At 47.2% G+C, this 24,080-nt stretch overlaps 1 protein-coding gene and 1 pseudogene across 2 annotated transcripts; one reads left to right on the top strand and one right to left on the bottom strand.

Moving 5' to 3' along the window:
* Nucleotides 1-13,785: 13,785 nt before the first annotated feature.
* On the bottom strand, nt 13,786-14,442 carry LOC308511924 (olfactory receptor 10V1-like; the record flags this gene model as incomplete). Its single annotated transcript, XM_081081750.1, has 1 exon — nt 13,786-14,442. The coding sequence occupies one exon, from the start codon at nt 14,440-14,442 to the stop codon at nt 13,786-13,788; it is 657 nt and encodes a 218-aa protein (XP_080937876.1).
* A 2,108-nt stretch (nt 14,443-16,550) lies between these two features.
* Nucleotides 16,551-17,484, top strand: LOC308511925 (ribose-5-phosphate isomerase-like; annotated as a pseudogene). The gene is made up of 2 exons: nt 16,551-17,107; nt 17,359-17,484. The product of its transcript is annotated as a ribose-5-phosphate isomerase-like (transcript).
* The last annotated feature ends 6,596 nt before the right edge of the window (nt 17,485-24,080 follow it).

The raw sequence follows: 24,080 nt of genomic DNA on the forward strand, positions 1-24,080 counted from the left end.
ATCTCCTGGCCATCCATTCCGAACCTCATCCTGGGGCAGTTCGCCAGGAGGTCATGGTGTCTGGCAGGCTTCTTGCTATGTTAGTTCTAAAGAGGGTCATGGTGGGGACTGGAGGTGGGGCGGGCAGGTGTCTAGGGTGGGTCTCCCGAGGGTCTTTATAATATTGAATTGGAGATTTCCCCCAAAAGTCAGATCTAGCCCTGGCCAGTGAGGCTTAGTGGTTAGAGCCTGGGCAGGCACCCTGGAGGGTGGAAGGTCCTATTCCCTGTTAAGGGCACCTACCTGGGTTGCAGGTTCAATACCTTCCTCCCAGTCAGTTCATGGCCAGTGTGTGAGAGAAGCAACTGATCCATGTGTTTCTCCTCTCACATTTATGTTTCTCTCTCCCTCTCTCTCACTCTTGATTCTCTGTCTGTGTCTTTATTGTCTCTCTTCCTCCCACATCCCTTCCACTCTCTCTAAAAAATAATAAAAAGTCAGTTCTAGGGAGATACTCATGGTGACCTGGGCCTGTCACCACCTTGAGAGGACAGAGAGAGCTAGGTGCAGATTTATCATATATATATATATATTTAAAATATATTTTATTGATTTTTTACAGAGAGGAAGGAAGAGGGATATAGAGTTAGAAACATTGATTAGAGAGAAACATCGATCCGCTGCCTCCTTCACACCCCCTACTGGGGATGTGCCTGCAACCAAGGTACATGCCCTTGACCGGAATCGAACCTGGGACCCTTCAGTGCACAGGCTGATGCTCTCTTCACTGAGCCAAACTGGTTAAGGCAATTTATCATATTTTATTTGATTTTCTTTTCCCCTCATTTAGCCGGCTGACTGCTGAAGACAATGACCAACTGAGAATTTCTGCCTCTTCCTGTCTCCGCAAGGTTTCCCTGATGATTCACACCATGAATCACATTTTGCCCCCATGTTTTTTTTAACGCCAGTACTGTAAATGGGGGCTAAGACTTAGATTCCCTCTTTGTGCATGCTTCCCTGAGGCATGAACCCTACAGAGTTGCTACATCATCATGGGGGCCTAATTGTTTACTTGTACAAGCCCTTCAGTACTCTCAATTCTATTGTTTCCCCATTTCTAGAGGAGTGGGTTCTAAGCTGTTTGTTACAGCAGAAAATAAAAGTGAACTGCTGTTCTTTTCTGAGTGTGCTTTGTTACCACAGCCCCCACATTCATTCAACTTTGTCCCTGGTTTGGAACTGAGGTGTGCAATTCAGTTACTCTAGTCAATGGAGGACAGTTTAGGAAATGGAAAAAAATGAAAATGAAGTGTGTCATGCTATTCAGCATTAACAGATGTCAGTATTTTGGAACATATTCTTGGGTTTATGGATGCATTTATATATTGGATGCACAAAAATAACTTGCAGTGTATAAGTTGTGAAAGTTCAGGATTAAATTTTTCTTAACTACTTATATTTAACACTAGTGGCCTGGTGCATGAAATTCATGCACATTAAAAGGGAATTAATTAGAGGAAATATTTTAATATAGCTATTTGCCCTTACTCTATAATAGAAGTGTCAGAGATGAAAGAAAATTAGTAAAATGTTTATGAAAATCTCCCTCCTGTCGGTCTAGGGCAGGGGTCCTCAAACTTTTTAAACAGGGGGCCAGCTCACTGTCCCTCAGACTGTTGGAGGGCCTGACTATAGTTTAAAAAAAAAACTATGAAAAAAACCCTATGCACACTGCACATATCTTCTTTTGAAGTAAAAAAACAAAACGGGAACAAATACAGTATTTGTTTTTGCATGTGGCCCACGGGCCGTAGTTTGAGGACTCCTGGTCTAGGACATGCCTCCGGACCCAGAGTCAAGTCCCTGCCCACCTGCGTGTGCCTTGAAATCGCGTGAGACCCAACCCGGCTGGCCCCACCTCCGTCAAGCCATGCAGAGTGGGGGGCGCAGCCTCAGTTCCCCTGTCAAGCCCTACTGGGCAGGAGTGCAGCCTCAGGTCCCCCATCAAGCTGTGCTGGGCGGGGGGCAGAGCCTCAGGACCCCTGGCCCTGGCACCAGGGTGGGAGGCACTGCCTCAGATCCTCATGCCCTGGAGTCGGGGCAGGGGATGTGGCCTCAGGTCCCCCATCAAGCTGCTCTGTGTGGGGGGCACAACCTCAGGACCCCTGGCCCAGCGCTGGGGCCGGGTGGCATGGCCTGAGATCCACAGGCTCAGCCTCAGGTCCCCTGGCCCTGGCACCAGGGCAGGTGGTGTGGCCTCAGGTCCCCTGGCCCCAGCACGAGGGTGCAAAGGTGTGACGGTGTGATGACACCCTTGCATATTTGCTCTGTATTAAATAGGATTATATAGGATATGGTCTCTCCCACTTTCTAAGAAAAACTTGAAATACATGTCACTGGATGCATAAAAGAAGTACAATCATATAGTTGCTTAACATTTAGTGTTTCTGTTTTCCTTCTGGTATAAATAATAATTGAATGCAATTCTTCAATATGATAGTGCATGGATGGTTATTTCCTCAAGATACATTCCAAAAGGCATAATGACTGAGTTAAAAATCTATGTTTATTTTTTAAGGCTGTTAATCTATAGTACACAACTGCTATCCAAAAAGTGTGCCCTCTACCCTAGCTGGTTTGGCTCCGTGGACAGAACATCTGCCTGCAGACTGAAGGTCCTGGGTTCGATTCTGGTCCAGGGTACCTGCCCGGGTAGCAGACTCGATCCCCTGTGTGAGGTGTGCAAAAGGCAGCTGATCAGTGATTCTCTCTCATCAGTGATGTTTCTATCTCTCTCTCCTCTCCCTTCCTCTACGAAATAAAAAAATTTTTTTAAAAAATATAGCGGCTCCATTTATGTTAGTGTTTACAAACCTGTCGGGTAAGCGATGATGCCATCCTGGCCTTGGGCGGGCTGGGGAGGGTGGCTCGGACACAGTCAGGGGATTGAGTGGATGGGAGGTGCGGTGAGAGATTGGGAGGCTGCGGAAATACCCGTCACCAAGACAGTGAATGAAGAGAGGGAAGCATTTGGAGGTCGGGAAAATAGGACGTCATTTGGGGGCGAGTTGGGATCCAGGTGCCAGCAGGACATGAAAGTTCCGGTGGCTATGCTGATTTGAAGCTCAGGAATTCAAGAGAGGTGTTGAGAATCTTGCAACTAGTAAAAAGGTCCTTGCCGATGTAACCATCAGTTTCCTTGAATGTATATTCCCTGGCCCTGACACTTCTTAGGCTTAGTCATTACATATTGTGCCTAGTGTGTTTTTAAATATATTTACTACATTCTCAACAAGTCTTCTTTGATTCAGAAGTGCAAAGGCCTTAACCGCTGTGTAGACAGAAGTGTTTAGGCTAGTCCTGGAGCTATGGACACAAAAGGCTGTGATGTGCTGAGCGACTCCTGAGTATGTCGCTGCGTGTGCATGTGTTTCTGGCTCATGCACACATGTGCACGTGTACTGGAGTACTTGGAAGGGTTAGAAGAGCAAAATATTACCTTGTGTCATCCTGAAAATGCTAATGACAGCAAACTTGCAGTTGCCTCTAGAGCAGGGGTGGGCAAACTTTTTGACTCGAGGGCCACAATGGGTTCTTAAACTGGACCGGAGGGCCGGAACAAAAGCATGGGTGGAGTGTTTGTGTGAACTCATATAAATTCAAAGTAAGCATCATTACATAAAAGGGTACAGTCTTTTTTTTTTTTTTTTAGTTTTATTCATTTCAAACGGACCGAATCCGGCCCGTGGGCCATAGTTTGCCCACGGCTGCTCTAGAGGAATAAGTGTCCATGTCGGATGGGCATTATGTGTGGAGTTTAGGAAGGATTGCTCTTGGGAAGCAGCTCAAAGTCATGAGGACAGCAGGGCTGTGCCACACGGGCCCCACAGTCATTAGACTGGGTCCCCAGGCTCTGTGACTTCAGGGACTTCACCACAGTCCTCCTACCTGCATCAGGAAAAGGGGCCAAGGGCAAGCACTTTCAAAGGAAAGATTGGCCCCCAATGAATAGAAGAGGATAATTCAAACATGAGCAAAGTAGTTCACTTGGGAACTAATTAGAAGTTTCTCTAAACAACAGTTGTTGAATAACTTAATTTTTCTCTGTTTACAAATGTAATTGATGCCCACTGTCAAAATTAGAAAAATATGGGCACGTTTGGAAAATAAATAATTACCCATCATCTCCCTACTAAAGATAACCACAGTGAAAATGTTGGCGCATTTTAGGATGAAATGAGGTCATTCGTGTTTAGCATTTAGAACAGTGACTGGAACATGGTAATCATCCAAAGCATGACATTTTTTATTTTTTAAATACTCACCTGAGTTATTCTTATTAATTTTTAGGAGAGGGAGAGGGAGAGAGAAACATAGATGTGAGAGGGAAACATGGATCAGTTGCCTCCCAAAGGGCATGGCTGGGAGTCAAACCCATCACCTAGGATGTGCTCACACAGGGAATTAATCCCACAACCTTTTCATGTACAGGATGACGCTCCAAACACCTGAGCCACCCGGCCACGGTCATGTTATTGAGTATTATTATTTTATTAGGCTTAGGAAAGTCTTTGTCTACCGAAAAACCAAAGTTCATCTAAATTTCCTTCTGGTATATACACTTTGATTTTATTGTGTGTATGATACATAAACGCCTACTCATTATAAACATTTCTACCTCATACAAATAAGTAGCAGAAATGGAAATGCATTCCTTCACATGCTTCCCTCCTGTGTCTCAGTGAGATGTGTAAGAACAGCTTATGACCTCAGTGCTCATTTGTCCCATCCTATTTCATTCATTAAACAGTCATGGACACCTCAGAAATCTCTCTCTCTCTCTCTCTCTCTCTCTCTCTCTCTCTCTCTCTCTCTCTCTTCCTCTCCTTCTAAAAATTAGTAAGAACAACTCCTCAGGTGAGTATTTCAAAAATAAGGAATTACATGCTTTGAGTGATTACCATGTCCCAGTCACTGTCCTAAATACTAAACATGAATGACCTCATTTCATTGTGGTTATCTTTAGTAGGGAGATGATGGGTAATTATTTTTTTGCAAACTTGCCCATTTTTTTTCTAATTTTGACAGTGGCTATCAATTACATTTGTAAACAGAGAAAAATTAAAAGAACTTTTTAGCAATTGTGGTTCAGAGAACCTTTGAATTAGTTCCCAAGTGAACTACTTTGCTCAAGTTTGAATTATCCTCTTCTATTCACTGAAGGCCAATCTTTACTTTGAAGGTGTTTGCCCTTGGCCCTTTTTCCTGATGCAGGTAGGAGGACTGTGGTGAAGTCCCTGAAGTCACAGAGCCTGGGGACCCAGTCTAATGACTGTGGGGCCCGTGTGGCACAGCCCTGCTGTCCTCATGACTTTGAGCTGCTTCCCAAGAGCAATCCTTCCTAAACTCCACACATAAAGCCTATCTGACATGGCCACTTAGAGGCAGCTGCAAGTTTGCTGTCATCAGCATTTTCAGGATGACACAAGGTAATATTTTGCTCTTCTAACCCTTCCACGTACCGCAGTACACGTGCACATGTGTGCATGAGCAAGAAACACATGCACACGCAGTGACATACTCAGGAGGTGCTCTCACAGCACAGCCTCGTGTCCGTAGCGCCAGGTCTAGCCTGAACACTTCTGTCTACACAGCGGTTAAGGCCTTTGCATTTCTGAATCAAAGAAGACTTGTTGAGAATGTAGTAAATATATTTAAAAACACACTAGGCACAATATGTAATGACTAAGCCTAAGAAGTGTCAGGGCCAGGGAATATACATTCAAGGAAACTGATGGTTACATCGGCAAGGACCTTTTTACTAGTTGCAAGATACTCAACACCTCTCTTGAATTCCTGAGCTTCAAATCAGCATAGCCACCGGAACCTGCATGTCCTGCTGGCACCTGGATCCCAACTCGCCCCCAAATGACGTCCTATTTTCCCGACCTCCAAATGCTTCCCTCTCTTCATTCACTGTCTTGGTGACACGTATTTCCGCAGCCTCCCTATCTCTCACCTCACCTCCCGTCTACTCAATCCCCTGACTGTGCCCGAGCCACCCTCCCCAGTCCGCCCAAGGCCAGGATGGCATCATCGCTTACCGGACAGGTTTGTAAACACTAACATAAATGGAGCCACTATATTTTTTAACATATATTTTTATTGATTTCAGAGAAGAAAAGAGAGGGAGAGATAGAAACATCAATGATAAGGGAGAATCATTGACTGACTGCCTTCTGCACACCTCACACCGGGGACTGAGTCTGAAACCTGGGCATGTGGCCTTGACCAGAATTGAGCCTGGGACCTTTCAGTCTGCAGGCAGATGTTCTATCCACTGAGCAAAACCAGCTATGGAGAAGGGCACACTTTTTGGTAGCAATTGTGTACTGTATAGATTAACAGCCTTAAAAAATAAACATAACATTTTAACTCGGGAATTATGCCTTTTGGAATGTATCTTGAGGAAATAACCATCCATGCACTATCATATTGAAGAATTGCATTGAATTATTATTTATACCAGAAGGAAAACAGAAACACTAAATGTTAAGCAACTATATGATTGTACTTCTTTTATGCATCCAGTGACATGTATTTCAAGTTTTTCTTAGAAATAGGGAGAGATCATCTACTTATATAAAAACCCTGGGTGTAACATCACAACCCCAGGCGCGTCCAACAGGAAGGAAGTCAGTCCTGCAGGGGTTGTCTTGGAAATAGATGCGCCCTCCCCCAGCTGTTCCCTCGGAGGGCGAGGTTTCAGGCAGCAACCCACCCTCAGGGCAAGGTTTCAGGCCGGAACCCGCCCTCGGAGCAGAGTATGGAAGTACTGAGTCCTGGATTGCCATGCCAAGGGCTTCGCCCTCCCCGAGCTGCTTCCCACAAGGCCTTATGGAAGAATCCATCCTCAGAGCGCCAGGAGCGCCCAGCAGCAGTCAGTCCTGGGTTGCTGAGGCGGAGGCCACAGCGTGGTAGAACTCTGGGTCTGGCCCAACAGGGGGCGTGGCTGGCCTTCAAACCAGACCCTGACAGTAGGGAGGAGGCAGCCCCATTCCTCACAGAATCTGCTGTTGGACAGCTTGCTATCAGTGGCCTGCCAGGCAGGAACCCCATTCACCTGCACCCTGGACCCTGACAGGAGAGAGGAGGGAGCCCCATTCCTCACGGAATTGACAGCTGGCCAGCTTGCTGTCAGGGGCCTGCCAGCTAGGAATCCTATTCACCTGCATATGTGTATAAAGTTTTAGTACATAATATTAGAGGTCGTGGTGGTACTATTTTACCCACAGCGTCTACAGGAATTGCTGCAAATTTACTTCTCGGTGGAAGCACCTTTCATTCCCAGTATAAATTACCGATTCCATTAAATGAAACTTTAATTTCTAGACTCGATATAATCAGTGAAGTTGCTAAAACTATTCAAAAGGCCCAACTTCTCATTATTGATGAATGCACCATGGCATCCAGTCATACTATATATAAATGCCATAGACAGATTACTAAGGGAAACTATGAATTTGAATGTTGTATTTGGTAGGAAAGTTCTCCTTCTTAGAGGGGATTTTCGACAATGTCTCAGTATTGTACCACATGCTATAGGATTAGCCATAGTACAAAGGAGTTTGAAGTACTACAATGTTTGGGGATGTTTCAGAAAGTTGTCTCTTACAACGCATATGAGATCAGAGGATTCTGCTTATAGTGGATGGTTAGTAAAACTTGGAGATGGAAAACTTGATAGCAGTTTTCATTTAGGAATGGGTATTATTGAAATCCCCTGTGAAATGATTTGTAATGGATCTATTATTGAAGCTACCATTGGAAATACTATATCTATAGATAATATTAAAAACATATCTAAATGTGCAATTCTTTGTCCAAAAAATGAGCATGTTCAAAAATTAAATGAAAAAATTTTGGATATACTCGGAGATTTTCACACATATGAGTGATGATTCCATTGAGTCCACAGACGATGCTGAAAAGGAAAATTTTCCCATCGAATTTCTTAACACATTGTATGCGGGAAACGTGTTTACACGTTTTACGTATTTATACGTTCTACCAGTGTAGTAGAGCGCGGGACATGTATTAATACGTTTTTTATAGACTAGCGGTAGAATGCGGGTAACGTATAAATACGTAAACTAAAGTTATCGTAATTTTACTGAACATTGCCATTTGTGCAAGAAATTAGCAAAAATGGCCCGCGCCACCTGTTAGCGCGCGATAAAAACTACCCGCAAACAATGTGTTAATAGTATTACTCCTTCGGGAATGCTGTGTCATAAATGAAAATTGAAAGTGTGTGCAATCATCATGCTATTGAGAAATCTCAATAATAAATGGGGTCTTTGTAATGGTACCAGATTTATTATCAAAAAATTATGACCTAACATTATTGAAGCTGAAGTATTAACAGGATTTGCAGAGGGAGAGGTTGTTCTGATTTCAAGAATTAATTTGTCCCCATCTGACACTGGCCTCCCATTTAAATTGAATCGACGACGGTTTCCCGTGATGCCAGCATTTGTGATGACTATTAATAAATCACAAGGACAAACTCTAGACAGAGTAGGCATATTCTTACCTGAACCCGTTTTTGTACATGGTCAGTTATATGTTGCTTTCTCTCGAGTTTGAAGAGCATGTGACATTACAGTTAAAGTTCTAAATACTTCATCACAAGGGAAATTAGTCAAGCACTCTGAAAGTGTTTTCACTCTTAATGTGGTGTACAGGGAGATATTAGAATAAGTTTAATCACTTTATGAGTCATTGTTTGCATCACTATTGTTTTTATATCATGTTTTTGTGGTTTTTATATCATGCTTCTGTTGTTATATCCTTTTGTTACTTTATTTATTAATAAATTCATATACTATTTTCATATACATTTTACTAATTTCCTTTCATCTCTCACACTTCTATTATAGAAAAAGGGCAAATAGAAATATTAAAATATCTCCGCTAATTATCTCCCTTTTAAAAAAATATATTTTGCCGAAACCGGTCTGGCTCAGTGGGTAGAGCGTCGGCCTGCGGACTGAAAGGTCCCAGGTTTGATTCCGGTCAAGGGCATGTACCTGGGTTGCGGCCACATCCCCAGTGGGAGATGTGCAGGAGGCAGCTGATCTATGTTTCTCTCTCATCAATGTTTCTAACTTTCTATCTCTCTCCCTTCCTCTCTGTGAAAAATCAATAAAATATATTTTAAAAATATATATATTTTATTGAGTTTTTACAGAGAGGAAGGAAGAGAGATAGAGAGTTAGAAACATCCATGAGAGAGAAACATCGACCAGCTGCCTCCTGCACACTTCCCACTGGGGATGTGCCCGCAACCAAGGTACATGCCCTTGGCTGGAATCGAACCTGGAACCCTTGAGTCTGCAGGCCGATGCTCTATCCACTGTGCCAAACCAGTTAGGGCAATTAATTCCCTTTTAATGTTGCACGAATTTCATGCACCAGGCTACTAGTATGTTAAATACAAGTAGTTCGGAAAAATGTAACCCTGAACTTGAAAACCTTACCAGTACACATTGCATGTTATTTTTGTGCATCCAATCTGTAAATGCATCCATAAACCCAAGAAAATGTTCCAAAATACTGACAGCTGTTCATGCTGAATGGCATGACACAATTCATTTTCATTTTCCTCCATTTCCTAAATTGTTCCCCACTGACTAGAGTAACTGAATTGCACACCTCAGTTCCACATGAGGGGCAAAGTCAAGTGAATGTGGAGGCTCTCATAACAAAACACACTCAGAGAAGAGTAGCAGTTCACTTTTAATTTCTGCTATAACAAGCAATTTAGAACCCCCTAATCTAGAAATGGGGAAACAATAGAATTGAGAGTACCGAAGGGCTTGTACAAGTAAACAATTAGGCCCCCATGATGATGTGGCAACTCTGTAGGGTTCCATGCCTCAGGGAAGCATGCACCAATAGGGACTCTAAGTCTTAGTCCCCATGTACTGTCCTGGCATTAACAAGGAAAAAATGGGGGTAAAATATTTGGCATGGTTTGAATCAGCAAGAAAAGCTCATGGAGACAGGCAGAGATGTAAATATCCAGTTGATCAATGTCTTCAGCAGTCAGCAGGCTAAATGAGGGAAAAAGAAAATCAAATAAAATATGATAAATTTTCACGTAGCGCTCTCTGTCCCCTCAGGGGGCGACAGGCCCAGTTCACTATGAGTACACCCCTAGAACTTTTTATTTGTTTATTATTATTTTTTAAAATAACTTTTTTGATTTTCATTTTTTTTTTTTTTTTTACAGAGCGGAAGGGAGAGGGATACAGTGTTAGAAACATCAATGAGACAAATATTGATCAGCTGCCTCCTCCACACTTCCTACTGGGGATGTGCCTGCACCAAGGTTCATGCCCTTGACCTGAATCCAACCTTGGACTTTACAGTCTGCAGGCGGACGCTCTATTCACTGAGCCAAACCCATTAGGGCTATTATTTTTTTGAGAGAGTGGAAAGGATGTGGGAGGAAGAGAGACCAGAGAGAGACAGAGGAAGAGAGGGGCAGAGAGAGAGAGGGAGAGAGAGAAATACAAATGTGAGAGGAGAAACAGGTGGATCAGTTGCTTCTCTCACACACTGGCCATGAACTGACTGGGGGGAAGGTATTGAACCTGCAACCCAGGTAGGTGCCCTTAACAGGGAATAGGACCTTCCACCCTCCAGTGTGCCTGCCCAGGCTCTAACCACTAAGCCTCACTGGCCAGGGCTAGATCTTTTGGGGGAAATCCCCAATTCAATATTATAAAGACCCTCGGGAGACCCACTCTAGCCACCTGCCCGCCCCACCTCCAGTCCCCACCATGACCCTCTTTAGAACTAACATCACAATAAGTCTGCCTGACACCGTGACCTCCTGGTGACTTGCTGCAGCATCAGATTGGGAATCAAGGGTCAGGAAAAAATAGGCTATCTGTGCCTCCAAGGATGACCTGAAGGGTACCAGGAGGATGCTAGAGGAGAGTCAGTTAAGGAACCATCCCATCCAGACTTTGCTGCTTCCGCTCAGGCCACTCTCCCGCGTCTTAGTCCCTCACGTATGGTCCCTCCTTCCTGGTCCCTCAGGCCCCCTCCCCCACCATCTCCACTGTCCGCCATTACCCATCACCTCAGCCCCCCGCTCCCCCCCCCCACCCCCAGCCGGCCCCGCCCCTCTTCCCTCCCTACCCAGGCTGACCCCTCCTCCCGACCCAGTGTCTGGCCTAGGTCCGTCCCCCTGACCACCCGGCCCCTCCTCAAATAGGATACAAGTGCACAGTGCCTGCTCTTGGCCTTCCGGCCATGGGCTCTGGCTCGGCTTCTGCGTCTGGCCCAGGAGCGTCGAGGGCCCAGGCGACCTGTGGCACTTCCATGGCGACAGCACCGGCCTCCCCGCTGCCACCTGTCCCGGGGCCCTCGTGGCCTCCAGGGCCATCTGGGTTGCGAGGGTCGCTCGGAATGGCCTGTTCTTCCCCATCTTCGGCCCCGTGGCCTGGGACACCGTCGTCATCCTCCATGGCCTCTCAGCCTCTCTTTGGGACTTCTGAGAGCCGCTCCTGCTGAGGCACTAAAGGTCTGACAGGAAGCTCCGCCCCCTAGCCGGTGACCCCACTTGAACTCCCCAAAGCGCATGCGCAAAGAGGCCCTGCGCCATTGGCCAGTAACCCAGCCAATGAGTGCCCTGGGCACGTGACTGTATCCCGCGAAGCCTGCCCAGCAACAGGCTGGCGGGTGAGCCTCACAGCCTGTGCGGGTGCCCGCCCAGCTACCCTCCCGGTGAACAGCTTGCCGCTGGGGGTCCCTGTCGTTGGGCCTGAGAGTGGGTCAGGGGCCTCTGCCCTCCAGTCTGCAGCCCGGGTATGTGCCCTAACCAGGTATTGAATTGTGACCTCGTGGTTCATAGGTCCATGCTCAACATCTGACCTATGAACCGGGCTAAATGGAACTAATTTAAAATGCAGCCGGAGATGCCATCCCAGAGGGCTGACTTGCATGTCTTTTGCCTTAAACTTTTAGGAAGTTAAAGCAGGGCAAAATCACCTTTGGACTGGGCTTAGGGCACCTTTGTGTCCCAAGGAGCTGTTTACAAACATAACAGAGCAGATATTATGACTACTGGAGTAAAAATTAAAGATACTGTTTTTTTGTGTGTCAGTAAGGAATGCTTTTGGGGCTTAAACTATAAAGACATGTATTGACTGATTGTGAAGTCTACAGGGAGAGGGTCATCATGCTGGTTTACTTGTCCAATGAAGGGTCATCAAGGACCCAGTCGCCCCATTCCTGACCCTTTTAGCAGAATGTGGGTGTTCCTAGGTTTGGGGTTGGGACAAGTCACTCCTTCCTCTGAAGAGCTGGTAACAATTGTGTGAAATAAAGTTGTTTCGGTGCCTAATCCCCCAGGATAATTTGTGAGCTCCTTGAGGGCAGGGTCTGTGTTGCTCTTCTGTAGCCCCAGTGCTATGCCCAGCGCCTGTTACACACAAGGTGCCCAATCATTCATTCATTTATTCCATCAACAATTCTTGCTTGCTCAGTGCCATGATGGAGGAAAATTCAGGGTCCATGGCACAGAGCCCAGCCTGTGGGTGGGAGTGGGGTCAGCAAACACTCTCTTGAGATCTTTCCGTCTGACAGGAGTCCCTGAACACAGTGGCCTCGGCTCAGCAGGTGTGAAGGCTTTCATTCATTAGCAGCCGGGGTGGGAAGGTAAGCCGAAGCCATGGGGCTCACAGTTTGGTTACTGCGTACTGAGTGCCTGTTAGGTGCCAGGTCTCTGGTAACAGAGAGTAATCACACCTCTTGCCTGCAGGTGCCCCCAGGCCAGGCAGGGACAATTCATTTCAGTGCTGGGCGATGAGTAAGCACTTGTGGCCACGGTGGAGGGGCACCTCCCCCAGCAGGGCAGGGCAGGGGGGAGGAAGGGCAGTCTGCACTGCCTACCAGGAGCAAGTGGCCCTTTAAGCAACGCAAGGAGGAGGGTCACCTAGCCCAGAGGCTGGACTGGGGTGGACAGTGAGTGAAATGCCTTCGTGAGGATGGTGAGCTGATGGGGCAGAGCAGGTCACAGGCCCCCAGGGCTGCTGCTGTTTGCTTTGCACTGTTGTATCTCAAGTGATCGCTGGGTTGTTTTGTGGTGATGCAAGATTAAATTTCTGGGAGGCTCTGCCTTTCCACGCCTTCACTTTTCCTAGTTTGGACTTGGGAGCTCCTTGTATTTTATCCTCGCTAACTCTTTGTCCAGAGAAGTGGTGCCTTAATGTTTTGGTTGAGTCATCTCATCACCTCTTTTAATTTTTTAATTTTTAGAGAGAGTGATAGAGGGAAAAACAGAGAGAAATACCAAAGTGAGAGAAACACAGCGATTGGTTGCCTCCTGCATGAGCCCTGACCAGGGCCGGGGCCAGGGAGGAGCCTGCAACCGAAATAGGTGCCCTTGACTGTAATCCAACCTGGGAACCTTCTGTGTGCAGGCTGACGCTCTATCCACTGAGCCAAACCAGCTAAGGCTCATAACCTTCTTCCTGTCGGTGTCCATACCACTGATAGTGTCCCAGATGATGAATGTCATTGTCCAAGAAGGGACAGCAAAATACCCCTGGACGGCTGCGTTTTGGACAGCCTCAGGATCCGTTCCATCTCTGTGACCATAGAAGAGGGTGGTAAGGTTCAGGTGCATGCAGAACCAGGGGAGTGGAGCCGCAAAGGGTGCAGTGCGATGACCCACTGGGTTCTTGTCAGGGGCCAGGTTAGTCCTGGTGGACTCCACTTTGCCCTTTACCTGGCTTTAGGCTGCCGCCTCATCTGGTTATAGCTCCCTAGGAGTCTCCTGAAGGCACCCTTGACTTCCTTGTTCCTGAGGCTATAGATCATAGGGTAGAGCATGGGAGTTACATTGGTGTAGATTAAGGACACGATCTTGTCCTGTTCTGGGGTGTAGCATGACTTGGGGCGAATGTAGATGAATATTTCACAGCCGTAGCGCAGAAGAGAGACCAGCAGGTGCCCGGCACAGGTGGAGAAGGCTTTGCTCCTGCCCTGGGCTGAGTGGATGCTGAGGATGGCGGTGATAATGAATCCGTAGGAGAGCAGTATCAGTAAGAAGGGAATCAACAGGATGAGCGTGCAGACCACGAAGACGGCAATCTCATTGGCTCGTGTGTCTGAGCAGGCCAGGAACAGCACAGCAGGGATGTCACAGAAGAAATGATTGATCTCATGGGACTGACAGAAGGGCAAGAGGAATATCAGGGTGGTAAGAGTGAGCGAGAGTGCAAAGCCGCTGACGCATGCCAGAGCCAGCATCTGCAGACAGAGGACCCTGGTGACGATGAGTGTGTAGCGCAGGGGCGTGCAGATGGCCACGAAGCGGTCGTAGGCCATCACGGCCAGGAGGAAACACTCTGCTCCTCCCAGAGCGATGAAGAGGTGCATTTATTTCAGAGAGGAAGTGAGAGGGAGAGAGAGACAGAAACATCAACGATGAGAGAGAATCACTGATCGGCTGTTTGGAGCTTAAGGTGTGGTTTTTCTGCAGCGGGGCATCTTATATTCCCCTGTAGAACTCCTGGGCTGGAAAAGGCAGTTTTCTAGCAATTGTCCAAGTTGTGGGAGACTCTGCAGCCCTTTCCACAGATGAGAGTGTAGCCACCTCTCCAGGGCCTCCAACCCACTTTGCCAGGCTTGGCCCTGTCTATGTTCTATGAGCGTCTTACATTCTGCCCTCTGGTCACTGAGAATAAAGAGCTGCTCATTGAAATAGTTTTATCATTCATGCCACAGCCCCCTTATGTCCTTTACTTTCACTCAGTTCAAACACACCCTTTTCTAGGGTGGAATAAGAGGAGAGGGAGCATTGCATTCTCCCCACAAACCATCAAATAAGTATTCTCTTTCAAACTCTAAGCGTCCTATGTACAAAGCTAATTACTTCTTTTATTATTATTATTATTATTATTATTATAATTATTATTAGTTAAGGTATTACAAATGTGTCTAATTACTTCTTTAATTAAGCACTCCTCGCTCTTATTAGAGCTCTTGTCATGTTCAAGAACATTTGCTGCTCTTGGTCACCAGTGGACCAAGGCGTGCATTTTCAGAAACTCAGGATATCTGGCTGAACTCAACTGAACTCGCCTCTTACCACATCACTGAAGACTGATCTCGGCTAGCTAACAGTCTAGATACAGAATAAGCTGCCTTGGAATCACTTGTCTGTGAATCCTGAGGAGCTGTTCCAGGAAATATGGACAAGTATTCTGCTGGTTTCAGGGGATGTAGAAATAGGATTGAGACACAAAGAATCACCCAAGTGTCTGCATACCGGGTTGCCATGATACTCAGTCTCATAACAGTGATCCTTGGTGCAGGAAAAGCCCGGGAGTGATTCTGAATGAACTCTTTATTGCTGCTGTTTTGAGATTCATAATGATTTTTAACTTAGGGGCTCAGCATTTTCATTTTGTACTGGGCTCTGAAAATTATGTCATCTGTCCTGGCCTCCAATATGGTTTCTTTGCCCGAAAGCCCTCTAATTTCAGGTTTGCTTTTTTAATAGCGCATAACCCTCTTTTGCATGCATTTATTTATGTGTCGGGTATCCAGTTTTCCGACTGCTGGTTCCCGAGGGCATGGACTTTCTTATCTCTTTTTTTCCAGTGCTTAGAAGAGTGCTTGATAAATCATAAGTAGTCAGAGAGTTTGTGGAATGATTGAATGCTGTAAAGAGCCCGAAAGAATATTCCCGTAGACAAGGTAACAAGCATTTCATTGGGAAAGTGCCACATTTGGTATCAAGTGCACCATAAAAGGGGTCATTAATTCTGGACACTCCCTCCCTGCCTCCTCTTTAACCACTTTTCTCTGTCTGAGCCATAAGCTGCTTTAATGCTTGATTGCCCACATAGATTCTCTGTTCATCTGATTCCCTAGGCCAGTGATGGCGAACCTTTTGAGCTCGGCGTGTCAGCATTTTGAAAAACCCTAACTTAACTCTGGTGCTGTGTCACATATAGAAATTTTTTGATATTTTCAACCATAGTAAAACAAAGATGTATATTTTTGATATTTATTTTATATGTTTAAATGCCATTTAAGAAAGAAAAATCGACCCCAAAAATGAGTTCGCGTGTCACCTCTGACACGCGTGTCATAGGTTCGTCATCACTTCTAAGCTGATTAGGGAATTTGTACTGACCCAGACAACCATGTTAATGGACCAAGCAGAGCTGTTGTTAAGGTTCAGAGAGACAGTTTTGACCTTGGACTTAGGCATACCTTCACCCTGGCCAACTGAGCTGCAGAGTGTGAGTGAACTACATGTGAGATCAAACATTGGGACTTCTAAGAGGATTATGTAAAGGGGCACCATCCTGAGCACCATCTACAGGCTGGTCCTAGCCCTGCCACTCTAGCACCCAGGGCTGGTCCTCGGCCCACCCCGGTGTGAGTTGTCTGCGATTCGAGGCGGCTCAGGCAGAACAAACACCAATGGTAAGGAGGCCAAGAAACTTGTAGGCCTCTCAAAGAAGGAGAATCTCATGAGGAATAACCAAGTACTGGGGATTGGAAGTGGTTCTACAGTTGCCCACGCTGTGCAGCGAATAGCTGAGAGAATGACACAAGGGAATGTGAACCTTGTCTGTGTTCCCACCTCCTTCCAGGTCCATCAGCTCATCCTGCAGTCTGGCTTAACTCTCAGTGACCTGGACCAACACCCACAGATCGCCCTCGCCCTTGCCCTCGATGGTGCTGATGAAGCAGATGCTGATCTCAATCTCATCAAAGGCGGTGGAGGCTGCCTGACCCAGGAGAAGATTGTGGTGGGCTATACCAGTGCTTTATTGTGATGCCAGTTTCAGGAAAGGTTCAAAGAACCTTGAGGATCAGGGGTGCAAGTGATTCCCCATCGAGGTCATCCCAATGACTCACGTCCCAGTGAGCTGAGTTTGGGGGCATGGTTGAACTTCAAATGGCCATCAACAAGGCAGGTCCCATGGTGATGAATAATGGGAATATGGGAATTTTATCCTGGCCTGGAAGTTTGACCATGTGTACAAATAGAGCGAAGTGAACACAGCTATCAAAATTATCCCAGGTGTGGCCCTGGCTGTTGTGGCTCAATTGGTCGGAGCATTGTCCTGTATACTAAAATGTTTCGGGTTTGATTTCCAGTCAGGGCATGTGCCTAGATTGCGGATTTGCTCCCCAGTTGGGGCAGATAGGGAAGGAAACCAACTGATGTTTTTTTCTCTTCTCTCTCTCTCTCTCTCTCTCTCTCTCTCTCTCTCTCTCTCTCTCATCAATAAGCATACCCTCGGGTGAAGATAAGAAAAAAAATGATGCCAGGTGTGTTGGGCACAGGCTTATTCATCAACATTTCTGAGAGTCTCCTTTGGGATGCAGGACAGCTCAGTGAATATGAGGGAGAAGCCATTCTGTTGGCCCGAGAGGCGTGGCGTGTATTCACCTTGAGTCCCCAGCCCACAGCCAGGTGAACATGCCTCTCCAGGATCCTTTGCCTTAATGAATGTGCCAGGGTGGTTGGGGAATTAAATTCAGCCTTCTAAAGTATTGCGATTTTTAAAAAATATGTTTTCATTAACTTTAGAGAGAGGAAGGGAGAGGGAGAGAGAGAAACATTGATTGGCTGCCCCTCTCATGTATCCCGATTAGGGATGTGCCCTGACTGGGAATCAAATTGGAGACCTTGCAGTGCATGGGACAATGCCCAAGCAACTGAAGGACACCAGCCAGGGCTGAAGTATTGTTAGTAAATGTCTTTTTAAAAAAGAGAAATATAAACATATATGTTTTTCTTATTTTTAAAAAAGAACTGCTGATTGAACTCAGGGATCCATAAACTATGGCCTCTGGCCTGAATGCAGCCGGCCAGTAAATTCTGTTGGAGCAGATTGGTCCACATCCTGGTTAGGGCAGCTTTCCCGCCAAAACACCAGAGGCCAGTGGTCTCGAAGGATCACGTGGCCTGCAAAGCTGAAACTATTTCCTGTGTCAACCTACACATAAAAGGCCTTTCAAAGTGAAAAGCAAATTAGCATTTACTTGAGGTCAAAAGAATAGCTATCCAGGAAAGCTCTAATTCAGGCAGAAACCCAAACAGTGTTCCAATTAGGAGGCAAGGGGAGAGGGTATTTCTGAGAAAGGCTGGGGACACTTACATCCACAGAAAGGCGGCGTTTCTATTGGTGCGGATAACAAAGCATAGTGATGTTTATGCTTAATGATGCTTTCCCTTTTCAGCCCAGTAGTCATAATACCTGCTTTCTTTCTTTTTTAAAAAAAAATATATTTTATTGATTTTTTACAGAGAGGAAGGGAAAGGCTTAGAGCAGCCGTGGGCAAACTACGGCCCACGGGCCGGATTCGGTCCGTTTGAAATGAATAAAACTAAAAAAAAAAAAAAACAAGACCGTACCCTTTTGTGTAATGATGTTTACTTTGAATTTATATGAGTTCACACAAACACTCCATCCATGCTTTTGTTCCGGCCCTCCGGTCCAGTTTAAGAACCCATTGTGGCCCTCGAGTCAAAAAGTTTGCCCACCCCTGGCTTAGAGAGTTAGAAACATCGATGAGAGAGAAACATCGATCAGCTGCCTCCTGCACACCCCCTACTTGGGGATGTGCCCGCAACCAAGGTACATGCACTGGACTGGAATCGAACCTGGGACCTTTCAGTCCACAGGCCAACTCTCTATCCACTGATCCAAACCGGTTAGGGCAATAGCTGCTTTCTTATGTGTTTTTTGTTTAATCCTCAGCTGAGGATATTTTTTCCTTTGCTTTTCTGAGAAATTGGAAGGGAGGGAGGGCAAGGGAGAGAGAGCTAGAACTAGAGTGAGAGAGAAAGAGAGAACACATTCACTGGTTACCTCCCACACGCACTCCAACCGGGCAGGGAGTGAACCCAAAATCCAGGTACCTGCCCTTTACCTGGACTCACACCCTGGAGACTTCGGTGTACAGGCGAACACTCTCACCACAGAGCATCACCGGCCAGGGCTCTTGTTACAGTTGTAACCAGTTCTTTGGCACACAAGGTTACCCTAGGCCCCCTCCAAAGGTTATTTTGCCCTGTTGTAACATTCCAACGGTTTGAGGCAAAAGACAGGCAAGGCTGTTCCATTTTTTAAAAATTTATCTTTATTCTTACAGAGGTTCCCCTTTTCCCCCCCTTTGACTCTCTCCACCCCACACCACCCATATGTCACTATTGACTGTGTCCATGGGTTATGCATATATGCTTATAAGTTCTTTGGTTAATCTTTTTCCACCTCCTCCCATCCTTCTTCCCTCTGAGATTCGTTAGTCCATTCCATGCTTCCATTCCTCTGGATCTGTATTGCTGGTCATTTTATTTTGTTCATAATATTTCACATAAAATTGAGATCATGTGATACTTGTCTCTCTCTGACTGGCGTATTTCGCTTATCATAATGCCCTCCAGGTCTCTCCATGCTGTTCCAAAGAGGAAGAGATCCTTCTTTTTTACTGCTTCATAGTATTCCATTGCGGAAATGTACCACAGCTTTTTGGTGTATTTCTTTAAAAAACAATTCATCTAATGATGGGCACTTGGGTTGCTTCCAGATCTTAGCTATTATAAATAATGCTGCTATGAACATAGGGGTGTATACATTCTTTTTTATTGGTGTTTAATGTGGCTCCATTTACATTATTTTGGATACCTGTATGACATGTCACAGACAAACTTCCTAACCTCATTTATTGCCTATTTGCATCCTCTACCCATTTGCCTAGCAGGTTGTTAGTCAGCTTTGGGAATAGAGGCTTGCAATTATTTTCTGGCTTGAATGCTTCCCATTCATCACTATATCTAGTCATCAGACCAGGAGGGAAGGGCTGCTACTTCAAGCTTTGGAGGTAAGAAACTGAGGCTGAGAGGCACCCGAAGAGGTGGGGTCAGAACTTTGGAACCTGGCATTCAGCTCCCCTCCACCCACAGTCACCTCTTCATTGGCTTTATTTAGAGAGGACAGGACGTGTTTTTGTGTGTAGAAAATCATACCTACAAAAAAGAAAAGTGCCATTTAAAAAACCACTATCATTTCTAATGGCATTCCAAAACATGAAATACTTAGTGATGCACTTAGGAAAATATGTACAAAATATTTACAGTGGAAACTGAAAACTGTTGATAAGAGAAATTAAAGAAAACCTACATAAGTGGAGAAATATGTCGTGTTCATGGATTGGAAGACTCAGTGTTCCTAAGTTGTATGCTCTCAGCACACAATTCTATAAATTTGATGTAAACCTAATAAAAACCCAGACTTTGCAGAAAATGACAAACTGATTACAAAATGTATGTGGGGGAAAATGTATGTGGAAATGCAAAGAATCCAGAATAGAAACGGCAACCTTGAAAAAGAAGAATAAAGTTGTAAGATACAACTACATATAAAGAATACAGATAAAATGAAAAGCTCATAGATTGCCGGTGGGAATGTAAGTTGCCATAATCATATTGAACAACAGTTCTCCAGTTGCTTATAAAGTTAAAGGTACACTTAACCATATGACCGAGCAAGGTCATGTCTGCTATTTACCTGATTATTAAAACCATATGTCCTCACAAATTGTCCTATCAACTCTATTAAGAATAACCGAAATGTCCATCCGCAGGTGAATGGTTACACCGATCCTGATACGCCTGTGCGTGGAATAGCACTCAGCAATACAGAGGGATGGAGGAGCGACTGCTGCTGGGAATTCCCCAGGGCGGGGCCCCACCTGTCTCTGCAGATTCAGATGCAGCAGCAGGTGGAGGCCAGAGAGGAAGACAGGCCAGGACTAGCCCAGAGGCGCCGAGTCCCTCCCACAGGGTCAGCCAGCTTGAGTTACATGAGGGCAGTCAGGCCAGGCCTGCCCCAGGCTCAGCCGGAAGCTGGGGGCGGGGCCAGGTGGCGGGAAACCCTCAGTTCCCAGCAGCCTCAGCACAGACGCCCAGGGCAGGCCTCTCCTGCCAGGAAACCAGCGAGTGGGTCTGTCTGTGCAGGCGCAGGCGCAATGGGTGCACAGTGCTCCGCTCCAGGCAGCAGAGCTTCTGGCGGGAGTGCTCATTGGCTAAGCTGGCTGTGGGTCTGGGCCCAGGTGGCCTGAGCCAGTCGCACTGCCTCTGAATCCAAGGGGGTCGTCTGCGCAGACAGGAGGGCGCCCTGGAGACGCCTGGTTGCCTTGCGCGAAAGGGTGGGACTTCCTGGGAGAGCCTCAGTCCCTCATTCGTGGGCAGGGGGGCCGTCATCTTTAAGTTGGAGCCAGGGGGTGCAGGGGATTTGCAGCAGCCATGCAGGCTGCAGGCAAAGATGCGGGTGGTCGGGCTGGGGCAGAGGGTAGACTCGGAGGCCCTGGAGACCAGGGTGGAGCTGGAAACCCTACCGGCCACGGTCTCCCTGGCGATCTGGAAGGCCAGCGTGGTCCTGGCGGCTCGACTAACCCTGGCGGTCCCGACACCCAGAGTGGCCCTGGCAGCCCTCCTGGCCAGCGTGGTCCTGGTGGCCCCATTGCCAGGGTGCCCCTGGTATCCCAACAATCAGGGTGGCCCCTGGTTCCCCGGGTGGCCAGGAGACGAGGAAACCATGGCAGCAGCAGCCATAGGTGCTCCCACTGTGGCACGGGCACTCCATGTTTCTGCACCAGGTAGACATGCAACATCTGTGGCTGCAGGACCAGGAAACCGAAAGGTGGTCTTGCATCCTTTCCGACGATGCCCTGAGGACTGGGAGCCAAGGGATGGCTCAGGGATTCCTGCGAGGCTAGGGCTGGCTTTGGGGACAGGGCACAGGGCAGCCTGGGGAAGATAAAAATGGGAGCAGGGAGGGGACCTTGGTGGGAGGCGAGTGGACAGTTGAGGAGGCTGAAGGGTAGGGAAGTGGCGGAAGGTGGCCTGAGCTGGGGGTGTTGGGAGGAGTTGTGGGTGGACAACTTGAGGGGAAGTCTGATGTGGAGGCCAGCGTCAGGTATAAGGAAGCCTGAAGCACTGGAAAATTCAGCTGTACAATGACATTATTGTACTTGTTTTATGCATCCAATGACATGTTTAAAGTTTTTCTTAGAAAGAGAAAAAGCTCATATGATAAATGAACACAGCTCAGAAAGAATTGACTCCTGATATTGCAAAAATTATAAATTGTATGTCATTTTTGTGCATTTAATATATAAATGCAACTATAAAACTAAGAAAATATCCCCAAATACCAGCAGCTGTTAATGCTGAATGGCAGGACACAATCCATTTTCATTTTCTTCCTTTTCCTAAATTGTCTTCAACTGACTAGAGTAACTGAATTCCACATCTCCGCTCCAACCCAGGGACAAAGGCAAGTAAATATGGAGGATTGGGTTACTAAAAATGCACTCAGAGAAGAGTAGCAATTCACTTTTATTTTCTGCTGTAACACACAATCTAGAACCCCTCTTCCAGCAACAGCGAAACAATGGAATTGAAAGTAACAAAGGGGCAATACAAGCAAACAATTAGGCAGCTTCTGTAGGGTTCCATGCCTCAGGGAAGCATGCACTACCTAGGGAGGGACAAGGGTTAGTCCTAGCCCCTTTTCAGACATGAGCGCGAAATGCGCTTCATGGTTGGAATCAATTGGTCAAGGTCACGGAGACAGGAGCAGAGAGAAATTCCCATTTGTTCAGGGTCTTCAGCACTCAGTCGGCTAAATGAGGGGGAAAGAAAATCAAGTTATGTGATAACTCTGCATCTAGCTCTCTGGCCCCTCTGGTGGTGACAGGCCCAGTACACCAGGAGGACCTCCTGACTTGTTTTGTTTTTGGGGGGGTGTCTCCAATTCACTATTAGATTGACCCTCCGCAGAACCACGCTAACCACCTGCCACCACTCCCCACTTGGCCCTTTTTAGAACTTACATAATTAGAATATTGCCAAATAGGATGAGCTCCTTCCGAACCGCCCTGGGGAGGGGTCGGGCATGGCGGACCAGGGCCTCTAAGGTCCTCTGTGCCTCCATGGGTGATGTGAAAGGCACCCGGAGGGTACTAGTGGAGGTCCAGATAAGGTACCATGCAAAGAAGACTGCTATTTCTCTTCAGGCCACCGTCACCCATTTTAGCCCCCCACCAAACCCCGTACCCTCCTCCTGGTCCCTCAGACCACCTCCCCCCACCATCTCAACTGCCCATCACTGGCCCATCCCCTCAGCCACCGGGGGCTCCCCTCTCCCCTCAGTACCCCCAGGCTGACCCCTCTTCCCCATCCCATTGCCTCTCCCGGCCACTCCTCAGAAAGGATACTACTTGAGCACTAGTCTTCCCGGCCTTCCAGCTGGGGGCCCAGCATGTGGACTCGGCCCTGGCAAGGCATTTCTGCCTGGCCTGGGGGTGTTTAGTGCCCTCGCAACTGGAGCTCCTCCGCCATCGGCACCTCTGCCAACTCCACCGTGACCCTCGTGGCTGCCAGGGCCAGCTGCAATGCTCTGGCTTTCCGCATCTTCAGCCATACCACCTGCACCTTGATCTTCAGCCTGCATGGTTCCTCAGCCTTTCTTTGTGAGTTCTGAGAGCTGGCTAAACCTTGGAGGCAATGAGGCTCCCTCAGAAACTCAGTCCTCTAGCGGGAGACATCACACAACGCCCCCTCCCCCAATTCCAACCCCCAGGACCGCCTGTGCAAACAGGTCCTGCGCCATTTTCCCAAAACCCCTCTTATGGAGCCTCTGGGCACGAGACTGTTTCCCGCCCAGCCTGCCCTGCCCCCAGCTTGTGGTGAGCCTCAAAGCCTGAGCTGGTGCAGCCCAGCTACCCTCACGGGTGACCAGCTTGCTAACTGCTGGTCCCTGTCATCGAGTTCTGGGAGTGAGTCAGGTGCCTCTGGGCCAGTCCCAGCCTGTCCTCCCAGGGCTCCACATGTGGCCAGAGTCTGCAAAGCCTGTGCAGGACCCAGCCCTGAGGGTATTACCAGCAGAGTTACCTTAGGCAGCTCTCAGTCGGAGCGCAGGCCTGACCACTTTGGAAGGGTGGGCGCACGGGACTACTCGGAGGATATGGCCGCGCAGGAT

The sequence above is a fragment of the Myotis nattereri genome, assembly GCF_964212035.1.
Source record: "Myotis nattereri genome assembly, chromosome: X".
Classification (NCBI taxonomy): domain Eukaryota; kingdom Metazoa; phylum Chordata; class Mammalia; order Chiroptera; family Vespertilionidae; genus Myotis; species Myotis nattereri.